The sequence below is a fragment of the Excalfactoria chinensis genome, chromosome 2 (genome assembly GCF_039878825.1).
Source record: "Excalfactoria chinensis isolate bCotChi1 chromosome 2, bCotChi1.hap2, whole genome shotgun sequence".
NCBI lineage: Eukaryota > Metazoa > Chordata > Aves > Galliformes > Phasianidae > Excalfactoria > Excalfactoria chinensis.
This window is the reverse complement of record NC_092826.1, coordinates 96,040,093-96,062,749: the sequence shown is the minus strand read 5'-3', so window position 1 is coordinate 96,062,749 and position 22,657 is coordinate 96,040,093. Positions and strand designations below refer to the sequence as shown.

Genomic DNA, 22,657 nt, shown 5'->3' with positions numbered 1-22,657 from the left:
AGCGCCGGGTCCTGCACTTTGGTGTCACAACCCCAGGCAATGCTTTTGACTTGGGGCAGAGTGGCTACCTCTAGTGCAGAGGTAAAGAACCTGGGGGTGCCTGAGGCTTGCCTGAACATGAGCCATTACTGTGCCCAGGTGGCCAAGAAGGCCAATGGCATCGTGGCTTGTGTCGCCAGGAGAAGAGATCATCCCCCTGTGCTCAGCTCTGGTGAGGCTGCAACGCAAGCACTGAGTTCAGTTTTGGGCTCTTTGCTACAAGAAAGACATCGAGGCCCTGAAAGTGTGTCCAGAGAAGGGCAACAAAGCTGGTGAGGGGTTTCTCACAGGCTTTACGAGGAGTAGCTGAGGAACTGGTATTGTTCAGAATGGAGAAAAAGGAGGCTCGGGGGAGGCCTTATTCTCTTCTACAGTTAATAGACTAATATGGCTAAGTGGATTGACAAATGTAGCGTTCTTTCTGTGTGAGAAGCATTCATTCCGTTAATATACTCTACCGTGTACAGTGGATTATTACATTTTGGTTATAACTCGACTCTTTCCTGAGCCCGTGGACCGTTGGCGACACGCCGTTCCCGCCTGCGCTGAGCCGCAGCGCCCAGCAGGGGGAGCCGCCGTACGCTCGCGCAAGGGCCGGCAGCCCCTCTGCCGCCCCGCCCACTACGCGCCTGCGCCTTCGGCAGCGGAAGCGCAGGGGCGGCCGTGGTTGCCTTGGTGCGCGGGCGCTTGCGTAGGCAGGGGAAGCTGTGCGGAGTGGGACAGGAAATGGGGGCGGGTCGAGACGCCGGACTTGGCGCGCGTGGGGCTCTTCCTCCCTCCTCTCCCCCCCCCGACTCGCGGTTCTGGGCATGCGCAGGGGTGGCGGCGCGCGGCGCGTCTTAACGGCCGCCGAGCGGCGGTGATGCTGTGGGGCTGAGGAGCGGGCGGCGGAGGGCAGCGCGCCTGCGCGCCGGGTGGCCGCCGCCTCCGCAGCCCGGGCGAGACCGGATCCTCCGCCCCCGCTTCCCCGGCCCGCTCGCCGCCCGCGCTCGAGACGTCGCGGCTGATGAAGACGCGGCCGTTGGAGGTTTGTTTGGCGGAATGGCGGCCCCCCGAGCCGCTGCCCGCGTCGGGGGCCGGGCGGGGGGGAAGGAGCGACGGGAAAGGGGAGGCCCGCGGGGGGCTGCGCGGCGGCCTGGCGGCTCCCCGAGCCTGGGCGCGGCTCGCGGCCGCCCCTCGGTCACCCGCGGCTGCTTCTGGCCGACGCTGCGGCCGCGGGCGACCCGGGCGGGGATTTGAGGTGGCCGCCGGCGGCCGGGCTGCGCGAGGCCGGGCCGAGAGGCGGGCAGCGCCCGACCGTGGGGCTGCTCCCGCCGTACGGCGGCACGGAGCGCTTCGGCCGCCGCACCGCGGGGAGACGGGACGGGGCGGTGGAAACCGGAGGAAAAACTTGTTTCTGTGCTCCTGAGTCCCGTGAGCTGCGGTCTTGCGACGGGGAGGCAGCTGTGGGGCTCCTCAGTACAGAGCAGATGGGCACGTTCGCAGTTTCACCGCCTTTAGAGGTGGTCGGAAGGGCGGACGGCACTGCAGGTGGCGTTCCTGTTCCTTTTGCTTGGCTGTCCTTCCTTGCTGGTCTGCGTTAATATCCGCGGTGACTATGGATAGGCTGCAGCCGTACGTAGGTTTGAAGAGTCGAACGGTTCTTAGTGAAGTTTTACAGACCAAGTAGAGGCTGTAAAAGCTTCAAAATCAGCCATCTGCGTGCCTCAGATTTTCCAGTGTTTATTATTTCTGTGATGAGCAAGGTAGCTATCTGCTGCTTTTGAAGTAACTTTTAGCTGTGATTTAGGAATGGATTTGCATTGTGTTTGGCATCTGCGTTCTTAAGAGCTTCCCCTGCAAAGCAAAGGCTTAGCTTTGGGTGTCACTTTGTGGCCATGGTGGACCTGTAAGGTTGTGCTCTGGTGTGAGCCCAGCTATTGAGTTATCCGGAGATGATGTGTGGTAGGAAACCTTCAGGTATGTTATCAACTTAGAATACTTATCAAAAACTGAACTAGGGGTAGTAGGTAGTTATTAATCTTTGGTACTTCAGGATACTCAGGTGTGTAGAGCTTTGCAACCTCACAGTCTGGGTGTCACAGAGATGTCACAGATCTTTCCGTATTATTTTTGCATGTGGAGTAAAAGGGTCCGGTTCTACATGGTGCTGTGCAACCAGTGCCTTACAGAAACGGACCAGAGCTGAGAATAGGGTGTTGCTGCTTAGTATTTTCAAATGAATTTTGGATGTGGTTGTAGTTTGGTTCCTTTTGTAACATAGATGTTTTGATATTGGTCACGTGACCGTGAAACAGACCATAATCCAAACATGTCTTTTCCTTAATCCAGTAGCAGTTTCACGTTGAGAATAAACTTTACATGGCTAAACAAGGCTTCTGTTTTAATTCTCTACCCTTTCAGGCAGTAATTAATGGTTAGTTGAACTGCTTTCCTTAGCAGAGTTAATATCTTAATGTATGAATGCTTTAATTTGTCGTTAAGTAATGGCTGAGATATAATGACGTTCAGGGGAATGATGTACTTCTGGCCTGGAGATGAAGTTCTTAAGAAAAACAAGAGTAGCTTCATTAACATTCCAGAGTTCAAAGGGGAAAGAAGAAACAAAATGTCAACACACGCTTCATACCCTCCTGGAACATGGCTGGCTCTTGCTGGAGACACCTGTGGCCCACTTATTTTTAAAGGTGAATTCTCTGAGACAGGTCAGGTCTTTCCACAAAACAGAAATGCCCTTGGGGATGGAAACTACCTGTGCTCAGCACAGAAGGCCCGATGCCAAGTGAAGTCGCTGGTTTATCTTGTGTTAATAATATTTCTGAGCAGGTAGTTCCTTTAGTGTGTAACTTCCTTTAGGAGCAGAAAAACAGGAAAGAAACTGATGCTGAGGAGTGCATTGTGACCAAAAGTGTTGTTAGTGTGGAGTCTGGTACTTCCAGTTTGTAGCTTCTCTCTAGTTCCAGAAAGCTCACCTGCCTTGAACTTGTAACTTGCTTCCCTAAGGTAACATATGGAAAACAGTACAAACTTCCGAGTGGGCAGCTGTTTTCAAGGTAAAAACACGATAAGAATCAATCAGTCCTTCGTTTTTGTGAGATTTCATGTTCTTGACTTACTAGAATCTTCTTGATGTCCTCAGGTTTCTGGACAACAGTGCTTTCAAAGATACCTTTCATAGCTTTAGAAAAGAGGAAAACATCAGGCTTCATCAGTTACCTATTTCATTTTTGCTGCCAAGGATGCAAACTTGATACACTACTCAGGAATCCAGAGCTTCCAACACCTCTTTTTCTTTGCTTTCTATCTTTGAGATCAGTTGGCTAGATATCTTGATTTAAATAATTGATTTAAATCATTTTTAGGGCTTGTATTCCCTTTCACTATTAATTGGTATCATCATCTTGAAAACACATTGATTTGTAACTCCGTGTACTGTTAGTACTAACCCAGCGTAGGTGCTTTGATACACAGTGCTTTCCTTGCTCACTCTACACACTTGAGTGTAGTTTGGCTTATGGTTGTGCAGTCCTTAATTCTGACATTTCATTGTGTTAAAAATAGTGAATGACTCACTTCATTAAACAAGTTTTTACTTGTGATTTGTGTGAAGCTGTGCTTAGATGGGAATTGGAATTGGATGGAAAGCCCACAGATATAGTATTTAAATCTTTTTAGTAGTTAGAACTAAGTCAAATAAGTTGACTGCCTGGGAAAGTAAGGTGTAGTACATGTCTGTATATCCATTTTGTCCTTACAATGTGGGAAGAAATAGAGCAATTCTTAATTTTTTTTTAAAGGAAGATTAAGATAAATTAGTTTAATTGAAGATTGTTTTATCTTGATATAGCTCATTCTTTTTCCTACTAATGAAGTCAGAAATAAATGTTTTTTTCCACAATACAAATTGAACCATAGGACAACATCACTACATGCAGGATGGTCTCTGATCATTAATCTTTGCCTGACCTCGGAAGAGAAACAGATTCCAGGAGAGCAATTAATAGCCCATAATTCATTAACATCTGATGACTAACTTTGCAAATGGTCCAGTTGAGATTTGAAGTATGTGAGCAAGTTTGAAAGCCACCTAATTAAAATTACTGAAGCTATAAAGAATAATCACTTTCATCTTCTTACCTGTTGCTCCATGGTGCTGTCCAGCCTGATAGGGAGTTAACTTGGCTCTCTGGGTAACATAGCGGTGTAGTTTGCGATCCAGAACTGCAGCAGCCTTCCAGAAGCTGCCTGCTGTCCTGCTTTAGATAGCTCACTTCAGAGAATTTACCCAGCATGAAATGGTAATGTTGCTGAATCACAGAATCACTCAGGTTGGAAAAGGCCTTAAAGATCATCAAGTCCAACTGCAGCCTAACCATAGTACTCTAACAAACAACTCTCTGCTCAGTCATGTCCCTGAGCACCATATCCAAACGGCTTTTTAAACACATCCAGGGATGGTGACTCAACTACCTCCCTGGGGAGCCTATTCCAGTGCTTAACTACCCTTTCTGTAAGGAAGTTTTTCCTTATATCCAACCTAAAGTTACTCTTGTGCAACTTGCCACCATTTCCCATCCTCCTGTCACCAATGAGAAGAGACTTGCCCCACTCTCACTGAAATCACCTTTCAGATATTGGAAGAGAGCAATAAGGTCTCTCCTCATAGGACATGTTCTCTAAGCTCTTCACAAGCCTTGTTGCCCTTCTTTGGACCTCAGTGACCTTTGTGTATGGAGTTGCCCAAAACTGAACACAGTACTTGAGGTGAGGCCTCACCAATGCCGAGTACAGGGGCAGGATTCCTTCCCTAGTCCTGCTCACCGTGCCATTCCTAATACAGGCCGGGATGCCATTGGTCTTCTTGGCCACCTGGGCACAGTGCTGGCTCATATTCAGCCTACTGTCCATCAGCACACCAAGGTCCCTTTCCATCAGGCAGCTTTCCAGCTGCTCTTCCCCAGGTCTGAAGGGTTGCCTGGGGTTGTTGTGACCAAAAGGCAGGACCTGACACTTGGCCCTATTTAAACTCATATAGTTAATTAAATTGATGGGACCTTGTATTCTGCCATCTTCAGGGCTGTATGCAAACTTCAGCTGTTAATCTTTTCATCTGTAAATCAGAAATGCCTACCTCTGTAGCTGCTAGTACCGTAGGACTGTAGTTCTGCAGACATCCTGTCAAGCTGATAACATCAGTGTCACCATTTTTCAGTTAGCTGAGATTTCTGAGCTGTATGCCAACCAAGCTCAGTGCAGTGATAGAGGCAGTAGGCTGGGACTTTGGAGGGCTGAGCCACTTACAAGTTTTCCTTTGGATGTGCTGATTCTTATTTCAGTGTCTCAGTTCCTTAACCTCTGAAGTGAATTCATCTTCCAAAACAACCTTGAACTCTTCAGGCCTAGCTAGTCTGGGGTGTTTTGAACAAAGTCATTTCAAGTGGACAAGTGAATACTGGAGTATTCATGGCTTCAGAACAGAGATTCAGAGACCCTTTGTGAGTTGCTCTCTGAGCAGATCTTTATATGGTTCCACTAGGAGGGAGTGGGATCTGACTGTTTACCTTGTGACACACACAAATATTTGTTCTTTAGCAAATGGCAGCAAAAACTCAGCATGGATAGGGAAACCAGGAGTGAAGTCTGTAGTGTGTTTTATGAACAGAACCCCCCAGTGCACATCATGGGAGAGAGCGTCAGATCAGCTGGAAACCAGGCCCAGCTTTGTGAATTTACAGTCTAAAGGTGATTCAGATCACATACATGTTTTGCAATGAGACTCCTGTCATCTCCTCAGTCTTTTCTGCCACCGAGGGTCATACTCAAATGTTCTAGCTATTTATAGTAATTAATTTCACAGTTTCAACTTGTCTTCTGCTGAACAGGTCTGCTTTTTCAGTCATAACTATCAGCCACATTGTCAAAAATGCATTTAATCTTACTAGGTGGTGCACATCAACGTGTTCATGGGATCTGAGGTTCGTTCCATTGCGTGATGACTAAAACAGTGTACACTGAAGTTTTGTTTTTTTTCCTTGCTTGTCCTGAGGGTTTGTTCTTTAAAATCACATCAGAATGGGAAGATTTGAGAGGTGACTTGCTTTGAGTAAAGTTCAACAGCCTGAACAAAGCTTAATACCCCAGTTTGTACTGTTGAGACTTAACTCCTAGGCCAGGAAAAACAATGCTGCAGAGACCCTGGATACCAGCAGGGCCATGAGCTATTTATTTCTGTGGGCCTGACACGCTTAGGAAGTCTGCGTGTCTCTGTAGCCATTTAAAGTTCAGTGCAAAATCTGTCAATGGATTAGGTTGCACGTTAAGCTGTTATCAGATAACCAGGGTAGTGGTCTGTAACGTACAGATAGGGTACATGATAACTCGGTGGAAAGAAGTCATGACTTGAGGCAAAAAGTCATTGCTTTAGATAAGCAAATTCCATGATATACATTGAAAATGTAAGATTTGAAGTAAGGAATTCACGGTGATATCACTTATTATCATCAGAAAGCAGTCACTCCTTCCTCTTCCTTCAAATATGAACTCCTTTTTCTACTGTCTTTAATTAACTGGTTTCGTTGGAGCAAACAGTAAATATTGGCTTTCATTATTTTGATTTTTCTGGTTAAATAACAGTGATACCCCAAACTTAGAGATTTCTGTTTGTGTGTATTTGCTAAGGGGAGGAAAAAAACCAACAGGATCCACGACATTAAGTTTATAGTAATTGAAGAGGCTTTAATTAGCTGTCAGATCGCTGTCTTTGGGTGGTGTTATAGGCAGGGCTCTGTTGGAACGGCTGATCTTTGGTATGGCTGGTAGGTATTCCTGCAGCCTTTATCTTACGCTAAATCTCAGGATTCTGTATGGCATTTGGAGAACTGCCATTTCAAGTAAGGTGTATTTCATGTATTCTTTGTGAACTGCAGCGATAGTGATGACATAACCAGATGTTAGACAAGTATGTTACTGGTTATTCCTCAGTTTTGGAATGTAAAACAGTGCAATATAACGTGGAGGTAGGTGTGTGATAGGATACTCTGGGGTCCTTTATGGTAAAGATTTTACTGTCACAACTTTCCCATCCTTATTACATTTCTGTGTTCAAGTGGAAGATACAAGGAAGGGGGGAAAAATGACCTATTTTTAACAGAATTGTTCAAACAGGAAAGCAGACCTTGGTAGCCTGTGGTCATTGCTCTTATAACTACTCCAGCTTTTTTGACCTCTGCTATTCCTGCATCCCTTTGCTCCCATTTTGCTCTGTTTTTCTTTTCTCTTGCTAGCAGTGGTCACTCTTACCTGGTTGTTTGGGAATTATGCAGAAGGAGAAAAAAAATAAGTGGAACATTAATACACAAAGCCCTAATGCACAGGGGCAATCACAGAGTTGTAGTGGTTGGAAGGGACCTCCAGAGATCATTGAGTCCAACCCCCCTGCCAAAGCAGGTTCCCTACACCTGGTAGGTGTCCAGGCGGGTCTTGAATATCTCCAGAGAAGGAGACTCCACCACCTCCCTGGGCAGCCTGTTCCAGTGCTCCGTCACCCTCACCGTTAAGAAGTTCTTGCTCACATTCGTGCGGAACTTCCTATGCTCCAGTTTCTGTCTGTTTCCCTTTGTCCTGTCTTCACACACTGCTGAAATGAGCCTGGCCTCACCACTTTGCCCCCCACACCTCAGATATTTATAGACCTGAATCAGGTTCCCTCTCAGTCTTCTTTTCTCAAGGCTAAACAGACCCAGTTCACTAAGCTAAATTAACCAAATAAGTTAATCAAGTAAGCATTTGGTATATGGGTTGTTATGTTTTTAAGACTGTTTATGCTTGTTCTACAGTAGAATGTCAAAGGTGATAGGTGAAAAAGGTAAATAGATGGATTTTGATGTTGAGAGTTCAGTTGGGAAGTGATGGGATGCTGAAGAAATGGCATTTGTATTCTTAGCAGGCCTGGTGCCAATGAGCTTTGAGTGGAGAAAAATGCACCAACACAAAAAATAGCCATGTCTTTTTCATTTGTGTTCAAGCTGCTACCTTAGCTGTGCTCTAAGGGAACACACAGGCGTTGTGTGGGGAAATGTTGGGTTGGAGTTGGTGGGAAAACCAGGTAATTCTTGGAAGAGCATCCGTCTTCCTGAGCCTTGTGTTAGCTCTCTAGCCTTAAAAGCTGTGCTGACAAAAGAAAGTATCTTAATTTGTGGGTTGAGATCTTGAGGAGAATTAATGTACAATCTCTCCTGCTTTTCTCTTTTTATTTTTAAGTTTTCTTTCTGTGTTTTTTGTGTAAGTAATATGCACAAAATAGAAATCGCTCCGTTAGACCATTACTTTTAATGAGTAGCTGTAAAAGGGAAATGGGTTTCTGGGAAAAGTGCTAGTGTGTAAATTGATTTTATTTTCCTGCTTTCAGTCCCTCAAGTGCAGCCACTGATCACGAGATGCTACCGCAGAACCTACCTCAGACTTCGCTTTTGCGGATTCGTTTCCTGCATCGTTATCAGTCCCAACAGGAGCCCTGCAGGCACTCCTGAAAGCCTCTGAGCATATTGTGACATCGTCAAAGAATGATGACCTAATGTAGTTCAAAGTCTGGAGCATTGATCCGGCTGTCAAAGATAACGCTGCCTTTTTTTTTAATTGCTATCACTTCTGAAGTTACTTCAGAAACGTTCAGCTGACCTTTACCTGGCAAAAAGATCTTCACTTTTCACTCTGGTCCTGGAAATATTAATGGAATACAGTCATGTCTACCCAGGACGAGAGGCAGATAAATAGCGAATATGCTGTATCCTTGCTGGAGCAGTTAAAATTCTTTTATGAACAGCAGTTGCTGACTGACATAGTGTTGATTGTCGAGGGTACGGAATTCCCCTGCCATAAGATGGTTCTTGCGACATGCAGCTCGTACTTCAGGTAAGTAATCAAAACAGGGCTCGTTGATTGAAGGAAATCTGCGCTGTCTGTTTCTGTATGTAGTTTTGGTTAATCGATTAACAAAGAATGTGTTGCAGGATGTTTGAGAGTGAAGCGAGAAAGTCAGAAGATAAATATTACTTGCTGACATCAGAAGAGTAAAATACATTTTCCAACATCTTGTGACTTATACTGGAGTTTTCTACAGGAAGTGTGAATGGAAAATCACATTAGCAATAGTAGTATTCTTCAGGGAGTTAAGTCTTAATAATTAATACATTTCTTACTCTTCATACTTAAAGATATTTTTTTTTTCCCCCAAGATAAGGTGACTACAGGTCATTGAGACTTGGCTATGGGAGTTTCATCGCCACATTCTTCTGTATTATCTTAGCAGAAGTCTGCTGGAAGGAGGGAATGCTGTGCCGGCTCGTGGCTTCCTTTTCTAAATCATCTGTTTTGGTTTTTCTCCCTCCGCTCAGCAGTGAAGCCTGAGTGTCTGGCAGCAGTGCGGTTTCTTTTCTTGCTGGCTTTTTTCTCCCCCACACCACTGTTACAATTCTTAATCCAGCAGCTTCTGCTCCCCAGGTGTCCCACTTTCTGAAGTTTCTAATGAGTGTCTGTAAGGCGCCGCTGCTTTTTTGCAGGTACCTTGCATTGGCTCATCCTTCTTTGTTAGTTAGGAAGGAGTTTTGAAGTTTAAAACCAGTCTTGGGAGCATCCTTGTGTGTTCTGTGTGACTCCACAATTCATCAAGGTGTTGGCAAATTCTCTTCTTCTATTGACACTGTCTCTCCACACAGAATACTTCTGATGTGTTTTTTGCATTGTCTGCTTCTTCTATCGGAGTGTAGCTTTGAATTTGGTTAACTATCTCAGGATTAATTATTTTCACCAATTTTTGTCCCAGCTGTTGTTTGTGTTCATTTTTTTTTCCATTTCAGATGAATCGGGTACAGTTTTTAACAGCAAGTGTTTTGTAATTACTAGATAACGATTATTGCTGGTGGCCTTCTGCACATGACACAGTTTCAGCTGTCTATAAAATCCCAGCCACTGGAAACACAGCCAGATGTAGTGTGGGTGGCTAATCATAAGGTTGGAAAGCTGTCAGGAGTCCATGCAGTGTGAAGCATTTGAATATGCAGTCAGATCTCTTTACTCATATGTGTGTTTATTATTTATGGAATGAGGTTTTGGCACTGGTTGAAAGAAGCATCGAGCTTGTGGTTTTGTCATCTTCTGTTTTTTCTTCTCTGCTTTGGTTTACAAAAAAGATGTTCAGTTTCCTAAATTTAGTCTTATTATGAAAAATTGATAGTCCTGAAGGAGGCTGTGGGGAAAGGGGATGACCTGAGAGGCATCTCTTAGTGATTCAGCCATCCTGTATGACTGCAGCAAGCTTACCTTCCATCTTTGTGCTTGAGCACTGCTAGGACTGCGCAGCTTTGGCACATACTGCTTGGCTGTGTGTAGGCATGCTCTGGAGTTGGGTTCTATAACAGCTGCCCCCTTTGTTTCTATGAAGAGAAACCTCTTTGGTATTTGGAAGCGTCTTGCTTACCTTTTAAAAAAGCTGCCTGGCCAGTTGAGATGCTCACATGGCCAATGATTCCACCTAAAATGCAAGCTTGGCCAAGTTAAGGAGCTCAGAAGAAGGCAGAGAGATGGAGTTAGGGCAGGAGGAATGGCGGCGGGGCACTGTCTTTGTGTCAGGTACTTCTGAAATGGCTTTGCCTGGGGAATGTATCTCCATGCTGCTCTCAGCTCTGCAGCAGCAGGCAGAGTTACAGGGTGCACCTCTGTCCCTTCAGACTCCTCTCAGATCCAGTTTCCTTACAAGTTCAAAATATAAAGAAACTTAAGCTGAATTTATCATATAACAATTAATATTTGCCTTTCTGCTTTTTGGGAAGGTGCAGTAGAGATGCTTCAAGGGTCTTTTTTTCCTGCCATTTATTTTTTTTGTCTACAAACTTGAATTTCTTGTACACTGTGAATGGTACCTGAGAGCTTCACAGGGTGCTGGTGCTTGCTCCTTTCTCTGAGCTTTCTCCTTTCTCCTCTTCTCAGAGAAGCCCGCGTTAGTGTGACTTCTGTTTACGCAATGGAAGGAGCTGTTCATTTTCATTTTGGAGTCGGAAATCTATCACTGTTACCTTTAAGCAGTATTTTCTGGGGCATGTTTCTTCCCTCTTTACAGTTAATGGAGAAAGTTTGAAATTCCAGTCAGTAGAGTTCTCTGCCTATCAACACAGATTAGTTTATATATACATATAATTCTACAGAAGGCACTGACGTTATGTTTCAGATGTTCAGTACAAGTGATGGATGGAGGCCTGAGGAAAAATACTAAATATCTGTAAACAGGCAACCAAGAAAACTGTTTACCTTTTAGAAGTTGGCTTAAGTAGTGACTACTTACTGATGGTTCTTGTCTTAATTTGTATGTTTTTCTTCAGAGCTATGTTCATGAGTGGGCTAAGTGAAAGCAAACAAACACACGTGCACCTGAGGAATGTGGATGCAGCCACTTTACAAATTATAATAACTTACGCATACACGGGTAACTTGGCAATAAGCGACAGCACAGTAGAACAGCTGTATGAAACTGCCTGCTTCTTACAGGTAGGAGTGTTTTACTTTGAGTTTGAAATAACTGCTTTAATTTCCGAACCTTTTTTTTTTTTCCTTTGACTTGTTAAGTGTTCCTTTTTGTTTAGAAGCTTCAGGATACTCTTGTTCAATTGACTTAGTATAGGTAGACAGCAGTTGCCTGCCAGATGTTTCATGTACACATCCCACCTTGGGGTTATTGGCCCTCATTGACCCTATGGAGGGTGGAAGTAGAACAGCGTGCTTGAAACGCTTTCTCAAATTGCTAATAATAACGTAACGTACAAAATCTTTGTGAAGCCATTGAGAAGTCACTGCTGTGTTTTTGTGTATGTTTAGGTATTCCAGGCCTAAACTCGGCTGTTTAGCCCAAAACACAGATTTTTTCACCTGCTGATGGAAAGCAAAAGGATAGCCTGTCTGTGGCAATACTTAACTCTTTTCTTTTTGCATTACAGGTGGATGATGTGTTACAGCGGTGTAGAGAGTACTTAATCAAAAAAATTAATGCAGAAAATTGTGTGCGCCTGTTAAGTTTTGCTGACCTCTTCAGCTGTGAAGAGTTAAAACAGAGTGCTAAAAGAATGGTGGAGCACAAGTTCACAGCTGTGTACCACCAGGAGGCTTTCATGCAGCTGTCACATGATCTACTGATCGATATTTTAAGCAGTGACAATTTAAATGTGGAAAAGGAGGAGACGGTTCGTGAAGCTGCTATGCTATGGCTGGAGTACAACACGGAATCACGGTCACAGTATTTGTCCTCTGTTCTTAGCCAAATCCGAATCGATGCACTTTCAGAAGTAACGCAGAGGGCCTGGTTTCAAGGCTTACCACCCAATGATAAATCTGTGGTGGTGCAAGGACTGTACAAATCTATGCCCAAGTTTTTCAAGCCCAGACTTGGTATGACAAAAGAGGAGATGATGATATTCATTGAAGCTGCTGCTGAAAACCCCGGTAGTCTTTACTCTTCTGTCTGTTACAGCCCACAGGCAGAGAAAGTTTACAAGCTCTGCAGTCCTCCTGCTGACTTGCATAAGGTTGGAACGCTTGTAACTCCTGATAATGATATCTATATAGCAGGGGGGCAAGTTCCTCTGAAAAATGCAAAAACCAATCACAGTAAGAGCAGCAAGCTCCAGGCTGCCTTCAGAACTGTGAATTGCTTTTACTGGTTTGATGCACAGCAAAACACTTGGTTTCCAAAGACACCGATGCTCTTCGTTCGTATAAAGCCATCCCTGGTCTGCTGTGAAGGATACATCTATGCAATTGGAGGCGACAGTGTCGGTGGAGAGCTCAACAGGAGAACTGTGGAAAGATACGACACTGAAAAAGATGAGTGGACCATGGTAAGCCCGTTGCCTTGTGCGTGGCAATGGAGCACGGCGGTAGCAGTTCACAACTGCATTTATGTAATGGCGCACAACTTGATGTACTGTTACTTTCCCAGGTCAGATGCTTGGGTAGAAATGGCTATGCGACAAACAAGTAGATGTTTTGCTTCAGCTGCCGCTTTTGGTGATAAAATATTCTATATTGGAGGACTACATATTGCCAGCAATTCTGGTATAAGACTCCCAAGTAGTACTGTAGATGGGTCTTCCGTAACTGTGGAAATCTACGACGTGAATAAAAATGAATGGAGAATGGCAGCTAATATCCCTGCCAAGCGCTATTCTGACCCGTGCGTTAGAGCTGTTGTCATCTCTAACTCTTTGTGTGTCTTCATACGAGAAACCCACATGAATGAGAGAGCGAGGTATGCCACCTATCAATACGACCTGGAGCTCGACCGCTGGTTTCTAAGACAGCATATATCGGAGCGTGTGTTGTGGGACTTGGGGAAGGACTTTCGGTGCACTGTAGGAAAGCTGTACCCATCTTGCCTTGAAGAGTCCCCGTGGAAACCTCCAACGTATCTCTTCTCACCAGATGGAGCCGATGAATTTGAGCTGGACGGGGAGATGGTTACTTTACCACCTGTATAGCTCCCAAATTAGACTGCGCAACTGATCCAGTGTACAGTTACCTTGAAATAAATGATTGTGAGAGGTCTGGAAAGGAAAACGTCAAATCAGTCCTTCATGAGTTGTATTTTTATGCCCTGCCTAATACTTGTAGCAATTCAGTATGAATTGAGCAGGTATGCTTCCATAATCTGAAATACTATTATCTGATAATTGAGACACATATATGTATATCATGATCTTTAAGCATCTGACTTGTCTAAAGGATTAATTTCTAGTTCTATAAGGCCTGTTTCAGGAAAACTAGCTTCAGAAAAAAAGAAAAGTAGCTTCTAGGATGATGTCACAACTCTTCTGAAAGTATCTTCCAGTTATATTTGAACTACTTCTGGATATTCTAATTAAGTGCTAGTTATATAATTGTCAGTGTGGCCTAATTAAGGGACTGTGCTGCACTTAATGCTAGTATCCATGTTGGTATAGTAATGCCATTTAAAAGCAAACAGAAACAAATCCCATGGATCTACCTGTGGTAGGAAGGGTAGATCTTCCATTGTATTGTAATGTGCAGGGCAAGATGACTGCAGGTTCAGTCAAGCTGTACTATTAGGTGCATGTACTCTATTTTCACAGACTTATACCTGTCTATTTAGAATACAGGTCTTCCAAGCAGCTGGTAGTTTACCAGGTGTGGACTTAAGTTGCTGGGCTTGCAATAGGAATTGTCAGCCCTCATAGTGCGGGTCTCTGTGGAGCTTTAATCAGTGAATGCCTCCACGTTCTGTATTACAGTAACATTGGCTCATGTATATTACTTCCTGCTGCTGATGTATTTTTCCATTGTAAAACAAAAGTTTTAGTGTGGATTAACCAGGTCTTTATTTTCTGTTAATTTAATAACAAGCATTACTGTAGTGTGATTGTGTATAGATATCCCTTAGCTATCAGGTTTTTTACTTTGGGGGGGGGGGGGGATGGGGGATGCGACCCATCAGTTCAGGAATATCCTGTACGCCGCGTGCAGGAGAGCAGATGCCTAGTGCTGCTCTGGCATTAATCCCAGGAACCACTAGCAGTAGCGGGGCACCGCCAGCCTAACATGAACACAGGTGCTTCATGACAAACCTTACTAGCATGTTCAGTTGCATCATGTTCTGGCACTGTATTTTGAATGACATTAATTTATTAAAAAAAAACCTGAATCCAACTGAGTTTGGGTGTGCTTTCTGCGTGAAGTCGACACAGTTATGCCCTCTCCCTCACCCTCCGACAGCATCTCTTAATTTATTGAAAGCAATTTCTAATAGTTCAGCTATGAAGAACTCAGAGCAGTTACTATTGACTTGTGTTACATGGAACTTGAAGCTCCCACTAAGACTTCTGTAAAATGGCACCTCCCCAGGCACGGTATGTTGTGGGATGTAAGGATTCAGAGGATGTAGAGTGATGATGGCTAGTGAAGAGAAAGAGGCAAACTGCTAATTTGAGGGAAGGTGACAAATAACATGTTGGCATTTACCACTTCATCGGCTCTTCTGCTGCCTGAATTGCTTAGGTAAGAAGGGAGAAGTGACTTGTGCTCCTGCTGATGGGGCTTTCCTGTAACCCTGGGGCAGCAGTTACTACTCTGTAGTGGGGCCTGGAGAACTGTGGTGCCTCTGGCAAAAGCAGTGGTGGTATCTCGCTGACTGCAGCCTGACTGGACTGCTTTAATTCTGTGTCTCATTCTCACAGAAGCCCAACTCACCACAGGCTACTACCCCCAAAACGTGAGGTACATTCAGACAGCGCACTCCCAGTTGCTTCACAGGACCAGCAGAAAACACGTTTTGAAGTGCAGAAGGATTATGTGACTTCCATTTTTTTACTGCATTTTATACTCCTCAGGGTGGGGTGTAAGTCTGTGTGGTACCTTGTTTAAAATCACACTTTGTAATGCAGTACTTAAGGACAAGACTAGAGTCAAACAGTTCTCTCGTGACTTGGTCAGGTGTGCTTACTATCACTTCGCTTGTCGCACTAGTTGGCTGCAGTCATGAGCCCAGAGGAAAACAGCTGGGAAATGTGAGTCTCCAGTCTGAATTGTTACTTTTCATTATCTGAGGAGGAAACTGCAGGCAAAGCATTGGTCATGCATCCAGGAATGGTCACTGGGGGTGGAATTAGACTTCAGTGGGAACAAAGGCATCGGCCAAAAGAATGCAGTTCTCATCTTATAAACAGAGCAAAGATGATTAAAGCTTTCAAAGGGTTCTAAAATAGTATCTCACTACAAAGCTTCCGCCTAATGTTAGCCTATTCAACCTCTACTTGACTACAAAGTACATACAAGTTTTAATGACTCAACTTCTTATGTCCTCCAGCTTTCCTATATGTGCAAAAAGTTTGCTTTTTTTTCTGATAGAAATACCTTTAAAAGTCCTATGTAATTTCAATTCCCTGTACCTGAAATAATAAAAGAACACTCTGCCACCTTTTTTAGTGCATCCACTTATTTCTACAGTTGTGTAACTGCATGCCTAATTGGAAGTTTAATTCTTGTTCTAAGGGGAACAGTCGCAATGAGGGCAGTCAATCGTGTCAAACTGCAGAGAACAGAAGATGGGTAAGTTCGCTTTCATGAACAATTATTGGTAATTTAACTTTATTTTCTTTTCAAGAAGCTCTAAAACTCTACCTGGTACTTCATATCATTTCTCCTTTGCTCTGAATTTGTTACCATGCAGTAGCTCTGCACTGCGCAGTAGTGCTGAGGGACGCCTGCAGACACCTCACTCAATAGCAGGCACCTGCTGTTCCTCCTCTGCTTCCATTTACAGCTGCCTTCAAGGACTGCTTTCTCATCTGGATCGTAACACGAAAATGGGCATTGAGCACAGGCAGGCTATGGAGCAGGCTTGTCCTAAAAACCAATTTATTCCCACCTCATGCTCAACTGTAGCTGTGCTCTAGACTTGTTTAAAACATCTCTTCTGCAGCATTGATCAAGAACTTTTAGAGACCCCACACATGGCAGGGGGGTTGAAACTCGATCATTACAGTCATTTTCAACCCAGGTCATTCTATGATCCTATTGTAAAGATGGGGTGGGTATGAAGGTAACAAATCTGTCCGTCATAAATTACTGTCAGAAATGAAGCTGTGTGTGCTTTTCTCCCCTCCTGCTCATGTGCTAACACATGAAAGCAAGCTCTTGTGGTTGGGTTGGAGTTGGGAAAATAGATGCCTTTACATCAGCAAAGAGTTTGAGTGCTGTAGATCCCATTCACCCAAAGCTTTAAGTGGTAAACAGCATTCTGAATACATCGGGGCATTAATACTAGTGAAGATCCAGAAAGCAGGACAGTAAAACATATTAAGAAGCTTATGACGGCATGTAAGTGTATTTAAGCTGTTACTCAGATATGCAGTTCTAGATGCATAAACCTGCAAGTAAATGCAGCAAAGATCCTAACACAGGTTATGCCAGACAGTACATTCAGCTCCTCCGTGCAGAAAACAAAATGGCACCCACCGACATTCACCACCATTCGCTGCACATTTCTGAGCACCAAACGGTGGATGGGAGCACAGTGAGTGCAGATCTTTATGAGTATAGCGTGCAGGCTCTTCTTTGTTCATCAGTGGTGAAAACTCACTGCTGATGATGGTGACTACTCTGAAAAATAGATTCTCTGATAGAGAATTTGCTCTATCCAATGGCGTTATCATGTTCTTCGTTGGTGGTGTAGTTTCCATGGAAATAAATAGGAGGCATTACTTTCAGAGTGACCTACGTAGTAAATTCAGGCTACAAAGAAACAAAAAGTGTATATATTTCTTTTAATCAAATGCCTACATGTAGACCATTTTGAACCCCAGCAGTAATGAAGAGCTCAACCAAATATCCAGACATCAACACTGCCGCAGCCAAGACCAAGCTCTGTGTTATGTTATACACATGAATCATGTCACCTCACTGAGAAGAAGAGAACGGCAGTGAACTCACCACCAAAGTGGCACTAACAGCAGCAACCCACCTCCCAATGGTACCCGTAGTGTTTGATAAAGAACAGGGCCAAGAACAGAAACATCCCAGAGCTAAAGCTCTGCACCTACTTCTTTCTTTTCCAAGCTCCCATCTCTTCTACTACAATAATTAAAGACTAAAAACAGCACAAAGGAATTCTTTCATCCTATTACATAACAACTACATCGTGTTTCTGCTTTCTACAAATTCTCTCCACGTTGCCCTTCTTGTTAAAAATACTAAATAAAGTACAACTGTGCTGCCAAAAGATGAGGTGCATTTATTTTTTAGTACGTTTGAACAGCCACTTGCGTATGGGAATTTAATAAAAGGATTCAACAGCTTTTCAGACAGAAACTCGATCAAATCCACACCTGACCGCCATTCAGATTCAATCAGCTTCTTCCAAGCGGAAGCAGTAACGTGACAAATCGTTCTTACCTTTTACCTTGGTGCAGCTGCAGTGGCTGTGGAAGTTTTAAAGCCAGTCTTTAATTAATAGGCTGTTATTGTAGAGAGATAAATGCGCAGCAATTATTTGCTCTGCATCATGACTAGATATCACCACCCAACTGAACCGTGCACCACTTTGAAGCTAAATCCAGCTCCAAGTATTACAGTCCTACCTAACGGTCTCACTGATGCTCAAGACGCCTTTGACCTACTGAAGTCTTTAAATCAATTCACAATGAACAGGGCCCTGAGGGGAATGAAACACACTGTACCAGACAGTCCCCTCGTCCTACATTTGCAAAAGCAAGATCCAGTCAGTTTAAATAGAAGACAAGTCTCAAATGGATCGACAATGCATTACAAGCAGCTATCGATACCAAAATCAGTGTATCCTGGTGGGACCACCTCCTCAAAACAGCTTTTTGAGCAGACACAGCTTTAAATAGGCTGGATGTCTTTATTTTCAAGCTGTTCTCAAATGAAGCTACTCAAGCCAGCTGTACACGTCCAGGTTTCCTGTGGCTGTTCTACTACATATTTAGCTTAACAAAATCTTTAAAACAGATCTCCTGTATTTGAATTGCTATTTGGACCAGTAACACTGAAAGCTACATTACTGGACAGTAACTATGAGGTGCCGCTGTGCCTTTTCTACTAGCTTTTGAAATGTACCTGAAGAAATCAGAACTTAACATGTTAAATTACATTAGAACCATCTTATTCATCTCTTGTACAGCTATTTTATTTGAGGGTAAGAAACAACCATGACTTGAAAGCTTGGCCCCAGAAAAAAAGCATGGCAGAACACAAAGACACCGATGAGGGAATAAACTCAGAGCATTCCGATACAGAGAAGTTGGAATATCTGATAATGTAACACAGAGAACATTAGCAGTGATCACATGAGGATGTTAGGAGGAATAGGCACATACACTGCAACTAACAGCAAATAATCTGCTTCAGGAGCACGAAACATACATGGTGGAACATGTTTACATACAAACTATTATATTCCTTCACACAAGGATAAGAACTGCTTCAGTTGCTCCCTCGGTTTTGGTGTTACTTTCGTTATGAAAAGAAGTAATTATCCAAATAGAACGTTCCCTGAGTAGGCAAAGAAAAATCTGTATAGCCCATCTTCGTTTGGAAGAGTCTTCATAACTTCACTGGCAAAATAAAATACGCAGTTTGCTACTGTGCTAGCTTAGGTCATTTTAATACTTAGTATTCATATACATAATAATTACATTGATGGTTGTAATTATATCCTAACAGAGCGAGACCTCAGAAAACTGTCTATGATTCAATCTTAATTTTGGAGTATTGTTTTGTAATACTTTTCATGAAGAGAGCTCTCCAACTGGAAACCTGCTCATGTCCTGGGGTCAAACACTGCCAAAACATAATGCTGTCACAAAGGCCTACTGTGTAATACCAAGAAAAGAGTGATTTTACACAGACTTGCAGACACAAAGAGAGCTAGAGAGATTAATGCAAAAGACTGTGCACGGCTATAGATGAGAAAGGAGAAATGCTCAAACGTCAGCCACGGTCTTATTCTGCACCCTGCTGTTTCTAGTCTGCAGGTGGAACCAGCAAAGTGCTACCTGGCTTTGAGCCGTCATAGGGCTTCCACCTCTGTAACTGTTGCTGACATGCTCTCTAACCCAACCTGAAAGACGAATCAGTAGTCACACTCTGCTTATTTCTAAGAAGGTTCACAACCGTTTGGCTACTTGGATTGAAAAATATAACTACTTTACATAAATATCTTCAACATCCAATAAAATGTACAAATCTAAAGTCAAACACGTTTGGCTTGCAACAAGCCTTGTTTGCTAATGTCTTTTTGAAGGCTCAGATTTGAAGTAGTCATTTTAAACACAACCAATATCCAGCAAATGCCATCTCGTCATACGGAGGCACTCGCCATTCTATACCTTTAATGAAACTGAATGATAACATTCCACATCTCCTTGTACGCAACATATGTCTTGTTTTGGTCCTGGATAGGTAGTATTCAGTCCTACTTTTTGGAGCAGTCCTTTTACAGCTCAGAGAAACCATTGCACCTGAAATATTCAGCAGCACTGGGCAAAACCGTCACTTAGTCCCCAAGGCTTTGGCTTGACTGTGTAAAAGTGGAAAACCATGATGACATGGCTGATTTTGCACTTGTGAGGGCTCCTCCAACCGACTGACCTGCATTATAAGACAAAAAAAATTAACAGTGTAATTTTACCTTTACTAAGTTTCTTAAAAAGTACTGCTAAAAAAGTACTAAATTAAGTTGCTTACCTACAGCTTTTCCTGTTTGCACAACATTTCGGCTAGTAGAAACCATCACATTTCCAATCTTCTTCCCACGTTCACTGTTTTGCACAGAACTAAATGCGAGAGATACTGAAGACTGTTAGTCAACTGACTGATGAACTCCGGGTATAAATAAAATACTTAATTAAAATATCTGTCCATACACAGATCTATACAGTGTGTGTATATCAATAAGTCAAGCCTGTAATCCTTGTATAGGTTCTATGTATCTTATCTGCTAAGATCAGTTTGGCAAGCTTGTCTGAGAAAGAAGGGATGCTGCCAGCAATGGGAATCCAAACACCCAACTGTTCATTTTCACAGAACACACTAATAGATTTCCTAAACATTTACCAAAATACTTCTACAGAATCAGATTTGCAGAGGTTTTGGGAAGCTTCATCCTCATCTATAAGCTTTAAACAAAACAGTGTTACTCGACTGTCATTATTCTGTTTTCCAAACAGAATTTACTTTGTATCTTGCTCTAACATAGAATTTATCAACTATAATTCATATTTGTGTTAAAAATGTACAAGTATAAGAGATACTTCCTCAATTCAGAAAGGACAGTCCCAAAAGCAAATCAGTTCCACTGCATGAGTGCGATGACATGAAAGTATACTTTACTCAGTTTTAAACAGCAACATTCAAGTCCACATTTCAGGCTTGAAAACCCATTTACGTAAAGCTGAACAACTTCACTACACATGATTTTTTGCAGGGGAACTTTGAATGAAGTTATGGCCAACTTAATGGCCATACGAATGGCCAACTTAAACACCTGTTTTGTTTAGGCCATTACTGCAGCAGCTGTGCTGTTATTGATATTTGCCAATACATTTTTAAAAATACATATCAAGCTACTATATACTTACTGTGACAACCTTAATTTAACATCTGACACAGAGTATTGTCCCTGAAACGGATGGCTAGAAGAGGAGGAAAAAGGCCAAGAAAACATTAAGCATTTTATCATGAATCCATACTACAGCAACTTCAGCTCCCAGTTACATTTGTCCCTGTGGCTGACAGAAAATAATCCATTATAGACAGGGTACTGTACCACTTAATAGAAGGCTAGGTAGTACTAATGGTTCAGCCTTTGGTTTCTTACGATCTATGCGTAAGGTGCCTCCTATTTTCACATCAGGTATTAATAACCTTTTCACAGTGAGGCAGACACTTCTCCCAAGTAAGACAAAGAATGCAAAAAGGAGGAAAAAATCCCTTAGGCCGACCAAAAGAGTCTTCCAGGTCTAAAGAAAAACAACTTACTTCAGACTACACCAGCTGGCAAAGCAAGCATGAAAGCTAACAGAACTCCCTGCAATACGATATAAATGCATGCTAAACGAAACACACGCGTAGCCTGCTGTGTTACCAAGTCTGGCATCATCTAATCTTGGAGTGGAAATACACACAAAACAACAACCAAAATAGTAGAACATGCAACATAAATCAGCCAGCTTCCCTCCATCCCTATCAGTGACAACATTTCCTTGTAAACCTGGAAGTAACCAATGAAAAGCAGAATCATGTGAGGACAGTGACAAATTCTCTACAGCTGAGGATAGCCAGTGATTAATGTTACCTAGTTTCACTTCTCCTGACTCTGGATATACTTTTCTTCATAAAAATTATACCCCAGAATTCGAGTAAGATGCTGAAAAGTAGGAACAGTCCCATTTCTGTACTCACAGAATCCTTACTGCAGAGGGTCACAAAGCCCTCAGGGCTCTGCAGTAGGAACAAGCGGGACACTGATTCTACAGAACACTGTGTGCCTAACTACTCATAACAGGATCATTTCATATTGAATGCTAAACAAATCCCCACAGTTTCTTACCTAGAATGTACTTCTGCAAGAGCTGGATGCTTGTTGCTATTCCATACCCTGTAGTTGTGAGTATTTTTCCAGGCTGCTACAAAGGCTGTTCCAAAGTCTGACAAAGTCTTTTCATTGTCTGAGAAATTAAAATAAAGATGTTAACTGGTGGCAATTCATTATGGATGCAATACAAGAAAAACAACTGCATTTATTTATTTATTTACAGAAAAGCTAAAATTTTCCAGACTCTCATCCAATCAAACAGGGCTAAGTTTGCTCTGCAGAATGGCACTTCAAAATGTTTAAATTACTTCTTCTTATTATTAAGTCTCTCAAAGCCAGAACAAAACAATCTCCCTCCCAACCCCCCCCCCCAAAAAGAAAGCTCAATTTTTTTCTCCCCTTAATTAATTAACAAAGTTCTCAGTGAGCTCAGCTGGAGAGGAGGAAAAGAGCCGCCCACATAGGAACTGACTTACATTAGTTTTGATCAGACTCAATACAGTTTGC

The 22,657-nt window shown here is 43.0% G+C and overlaps 2 protein-coding genes across 2 annotated transcripts in view; one reads left to right on the top strand and one right to left on the bottom strand.

Moving 5' to 3' along the window:
• The first annotated feature begins 924 nt into the window (after positions 1-924).
• On the top strand, positions 925-14,745 carry KBTBD2 (kelch repeat and BTB domain containing 2). Its single transcript, XM_072330110.1, has 4 exons — positions 925-1,066; positions 8,447-8,949; positions 11,412-11,577; positions 12,024-14,745. The coding sequence occupies exons 2-4, from the start codon at positions 8,780-8,782 to the stop codon at positions 13,557-13,559; spliced, it is 1,872 nt and encodes a 623-aa protein (XP_072186211.1). The 5' UTR covers positions 925-1,066; positions 8,447-8,779; the 3' UTR covers positions 13,560-14,745.
• Positions 14,746-18,717: 3,972 nt separating this feature from the next.
• AVL9 (AVL9 cell migration associated) overlaps positions 18,718-22,657 on the bottom strand; it is a 33,608-nt gene continuing 29,668 nt past the window's right edge. The window contains exons 13-16 of the mRNA XM_072329492.1: positions 22,166-22,283; positions 21,195-21,248; positions 20,302-20,390; positions 18,718-20,205 (exon numbers count right to left, since the gene is read on the bottom strand). Of these exons, the coding sequence (XP_072185593.1) occupies positions 20,111-20,205; positions 20,302-20,390; positions 21,195-21,248; positions 22,166-22,283 (356 nt within the window). The 3' untranslated portion in view covers positions 18,718-20,110. The remainder of the gene's footprint in view (positions 20,206-20,301; positions 20,391-21,194; positions 21,249-22,165; positions 22,284-22,657) is intronic.

Excerpts from the sequence above, each read along its gene's own strand:
- KBTBD2 (XM_072330110.1), top strand. The coding sequence starts at position 8,780 with ATGTCTACCCAGGACGAGAGGCAGATAAATAGCGAATATGCTGTATCC. Across the intron at positions 8,950-11,411 it reads ACATGCAGCTCGTACTTCAG|AGCTATGTTCATGAGTGGGC; the intron begins GTAAGTAATCAA and ends GTTTTTCTTCAG. Across the intron at positions 11,578-12,023 it reads AAACTGCCTGCTTCTTACAG|GTGGATGATGTGTTACAGCG; the intron begins GTAGGAGTGTTT and ends TTTGCATTACAG.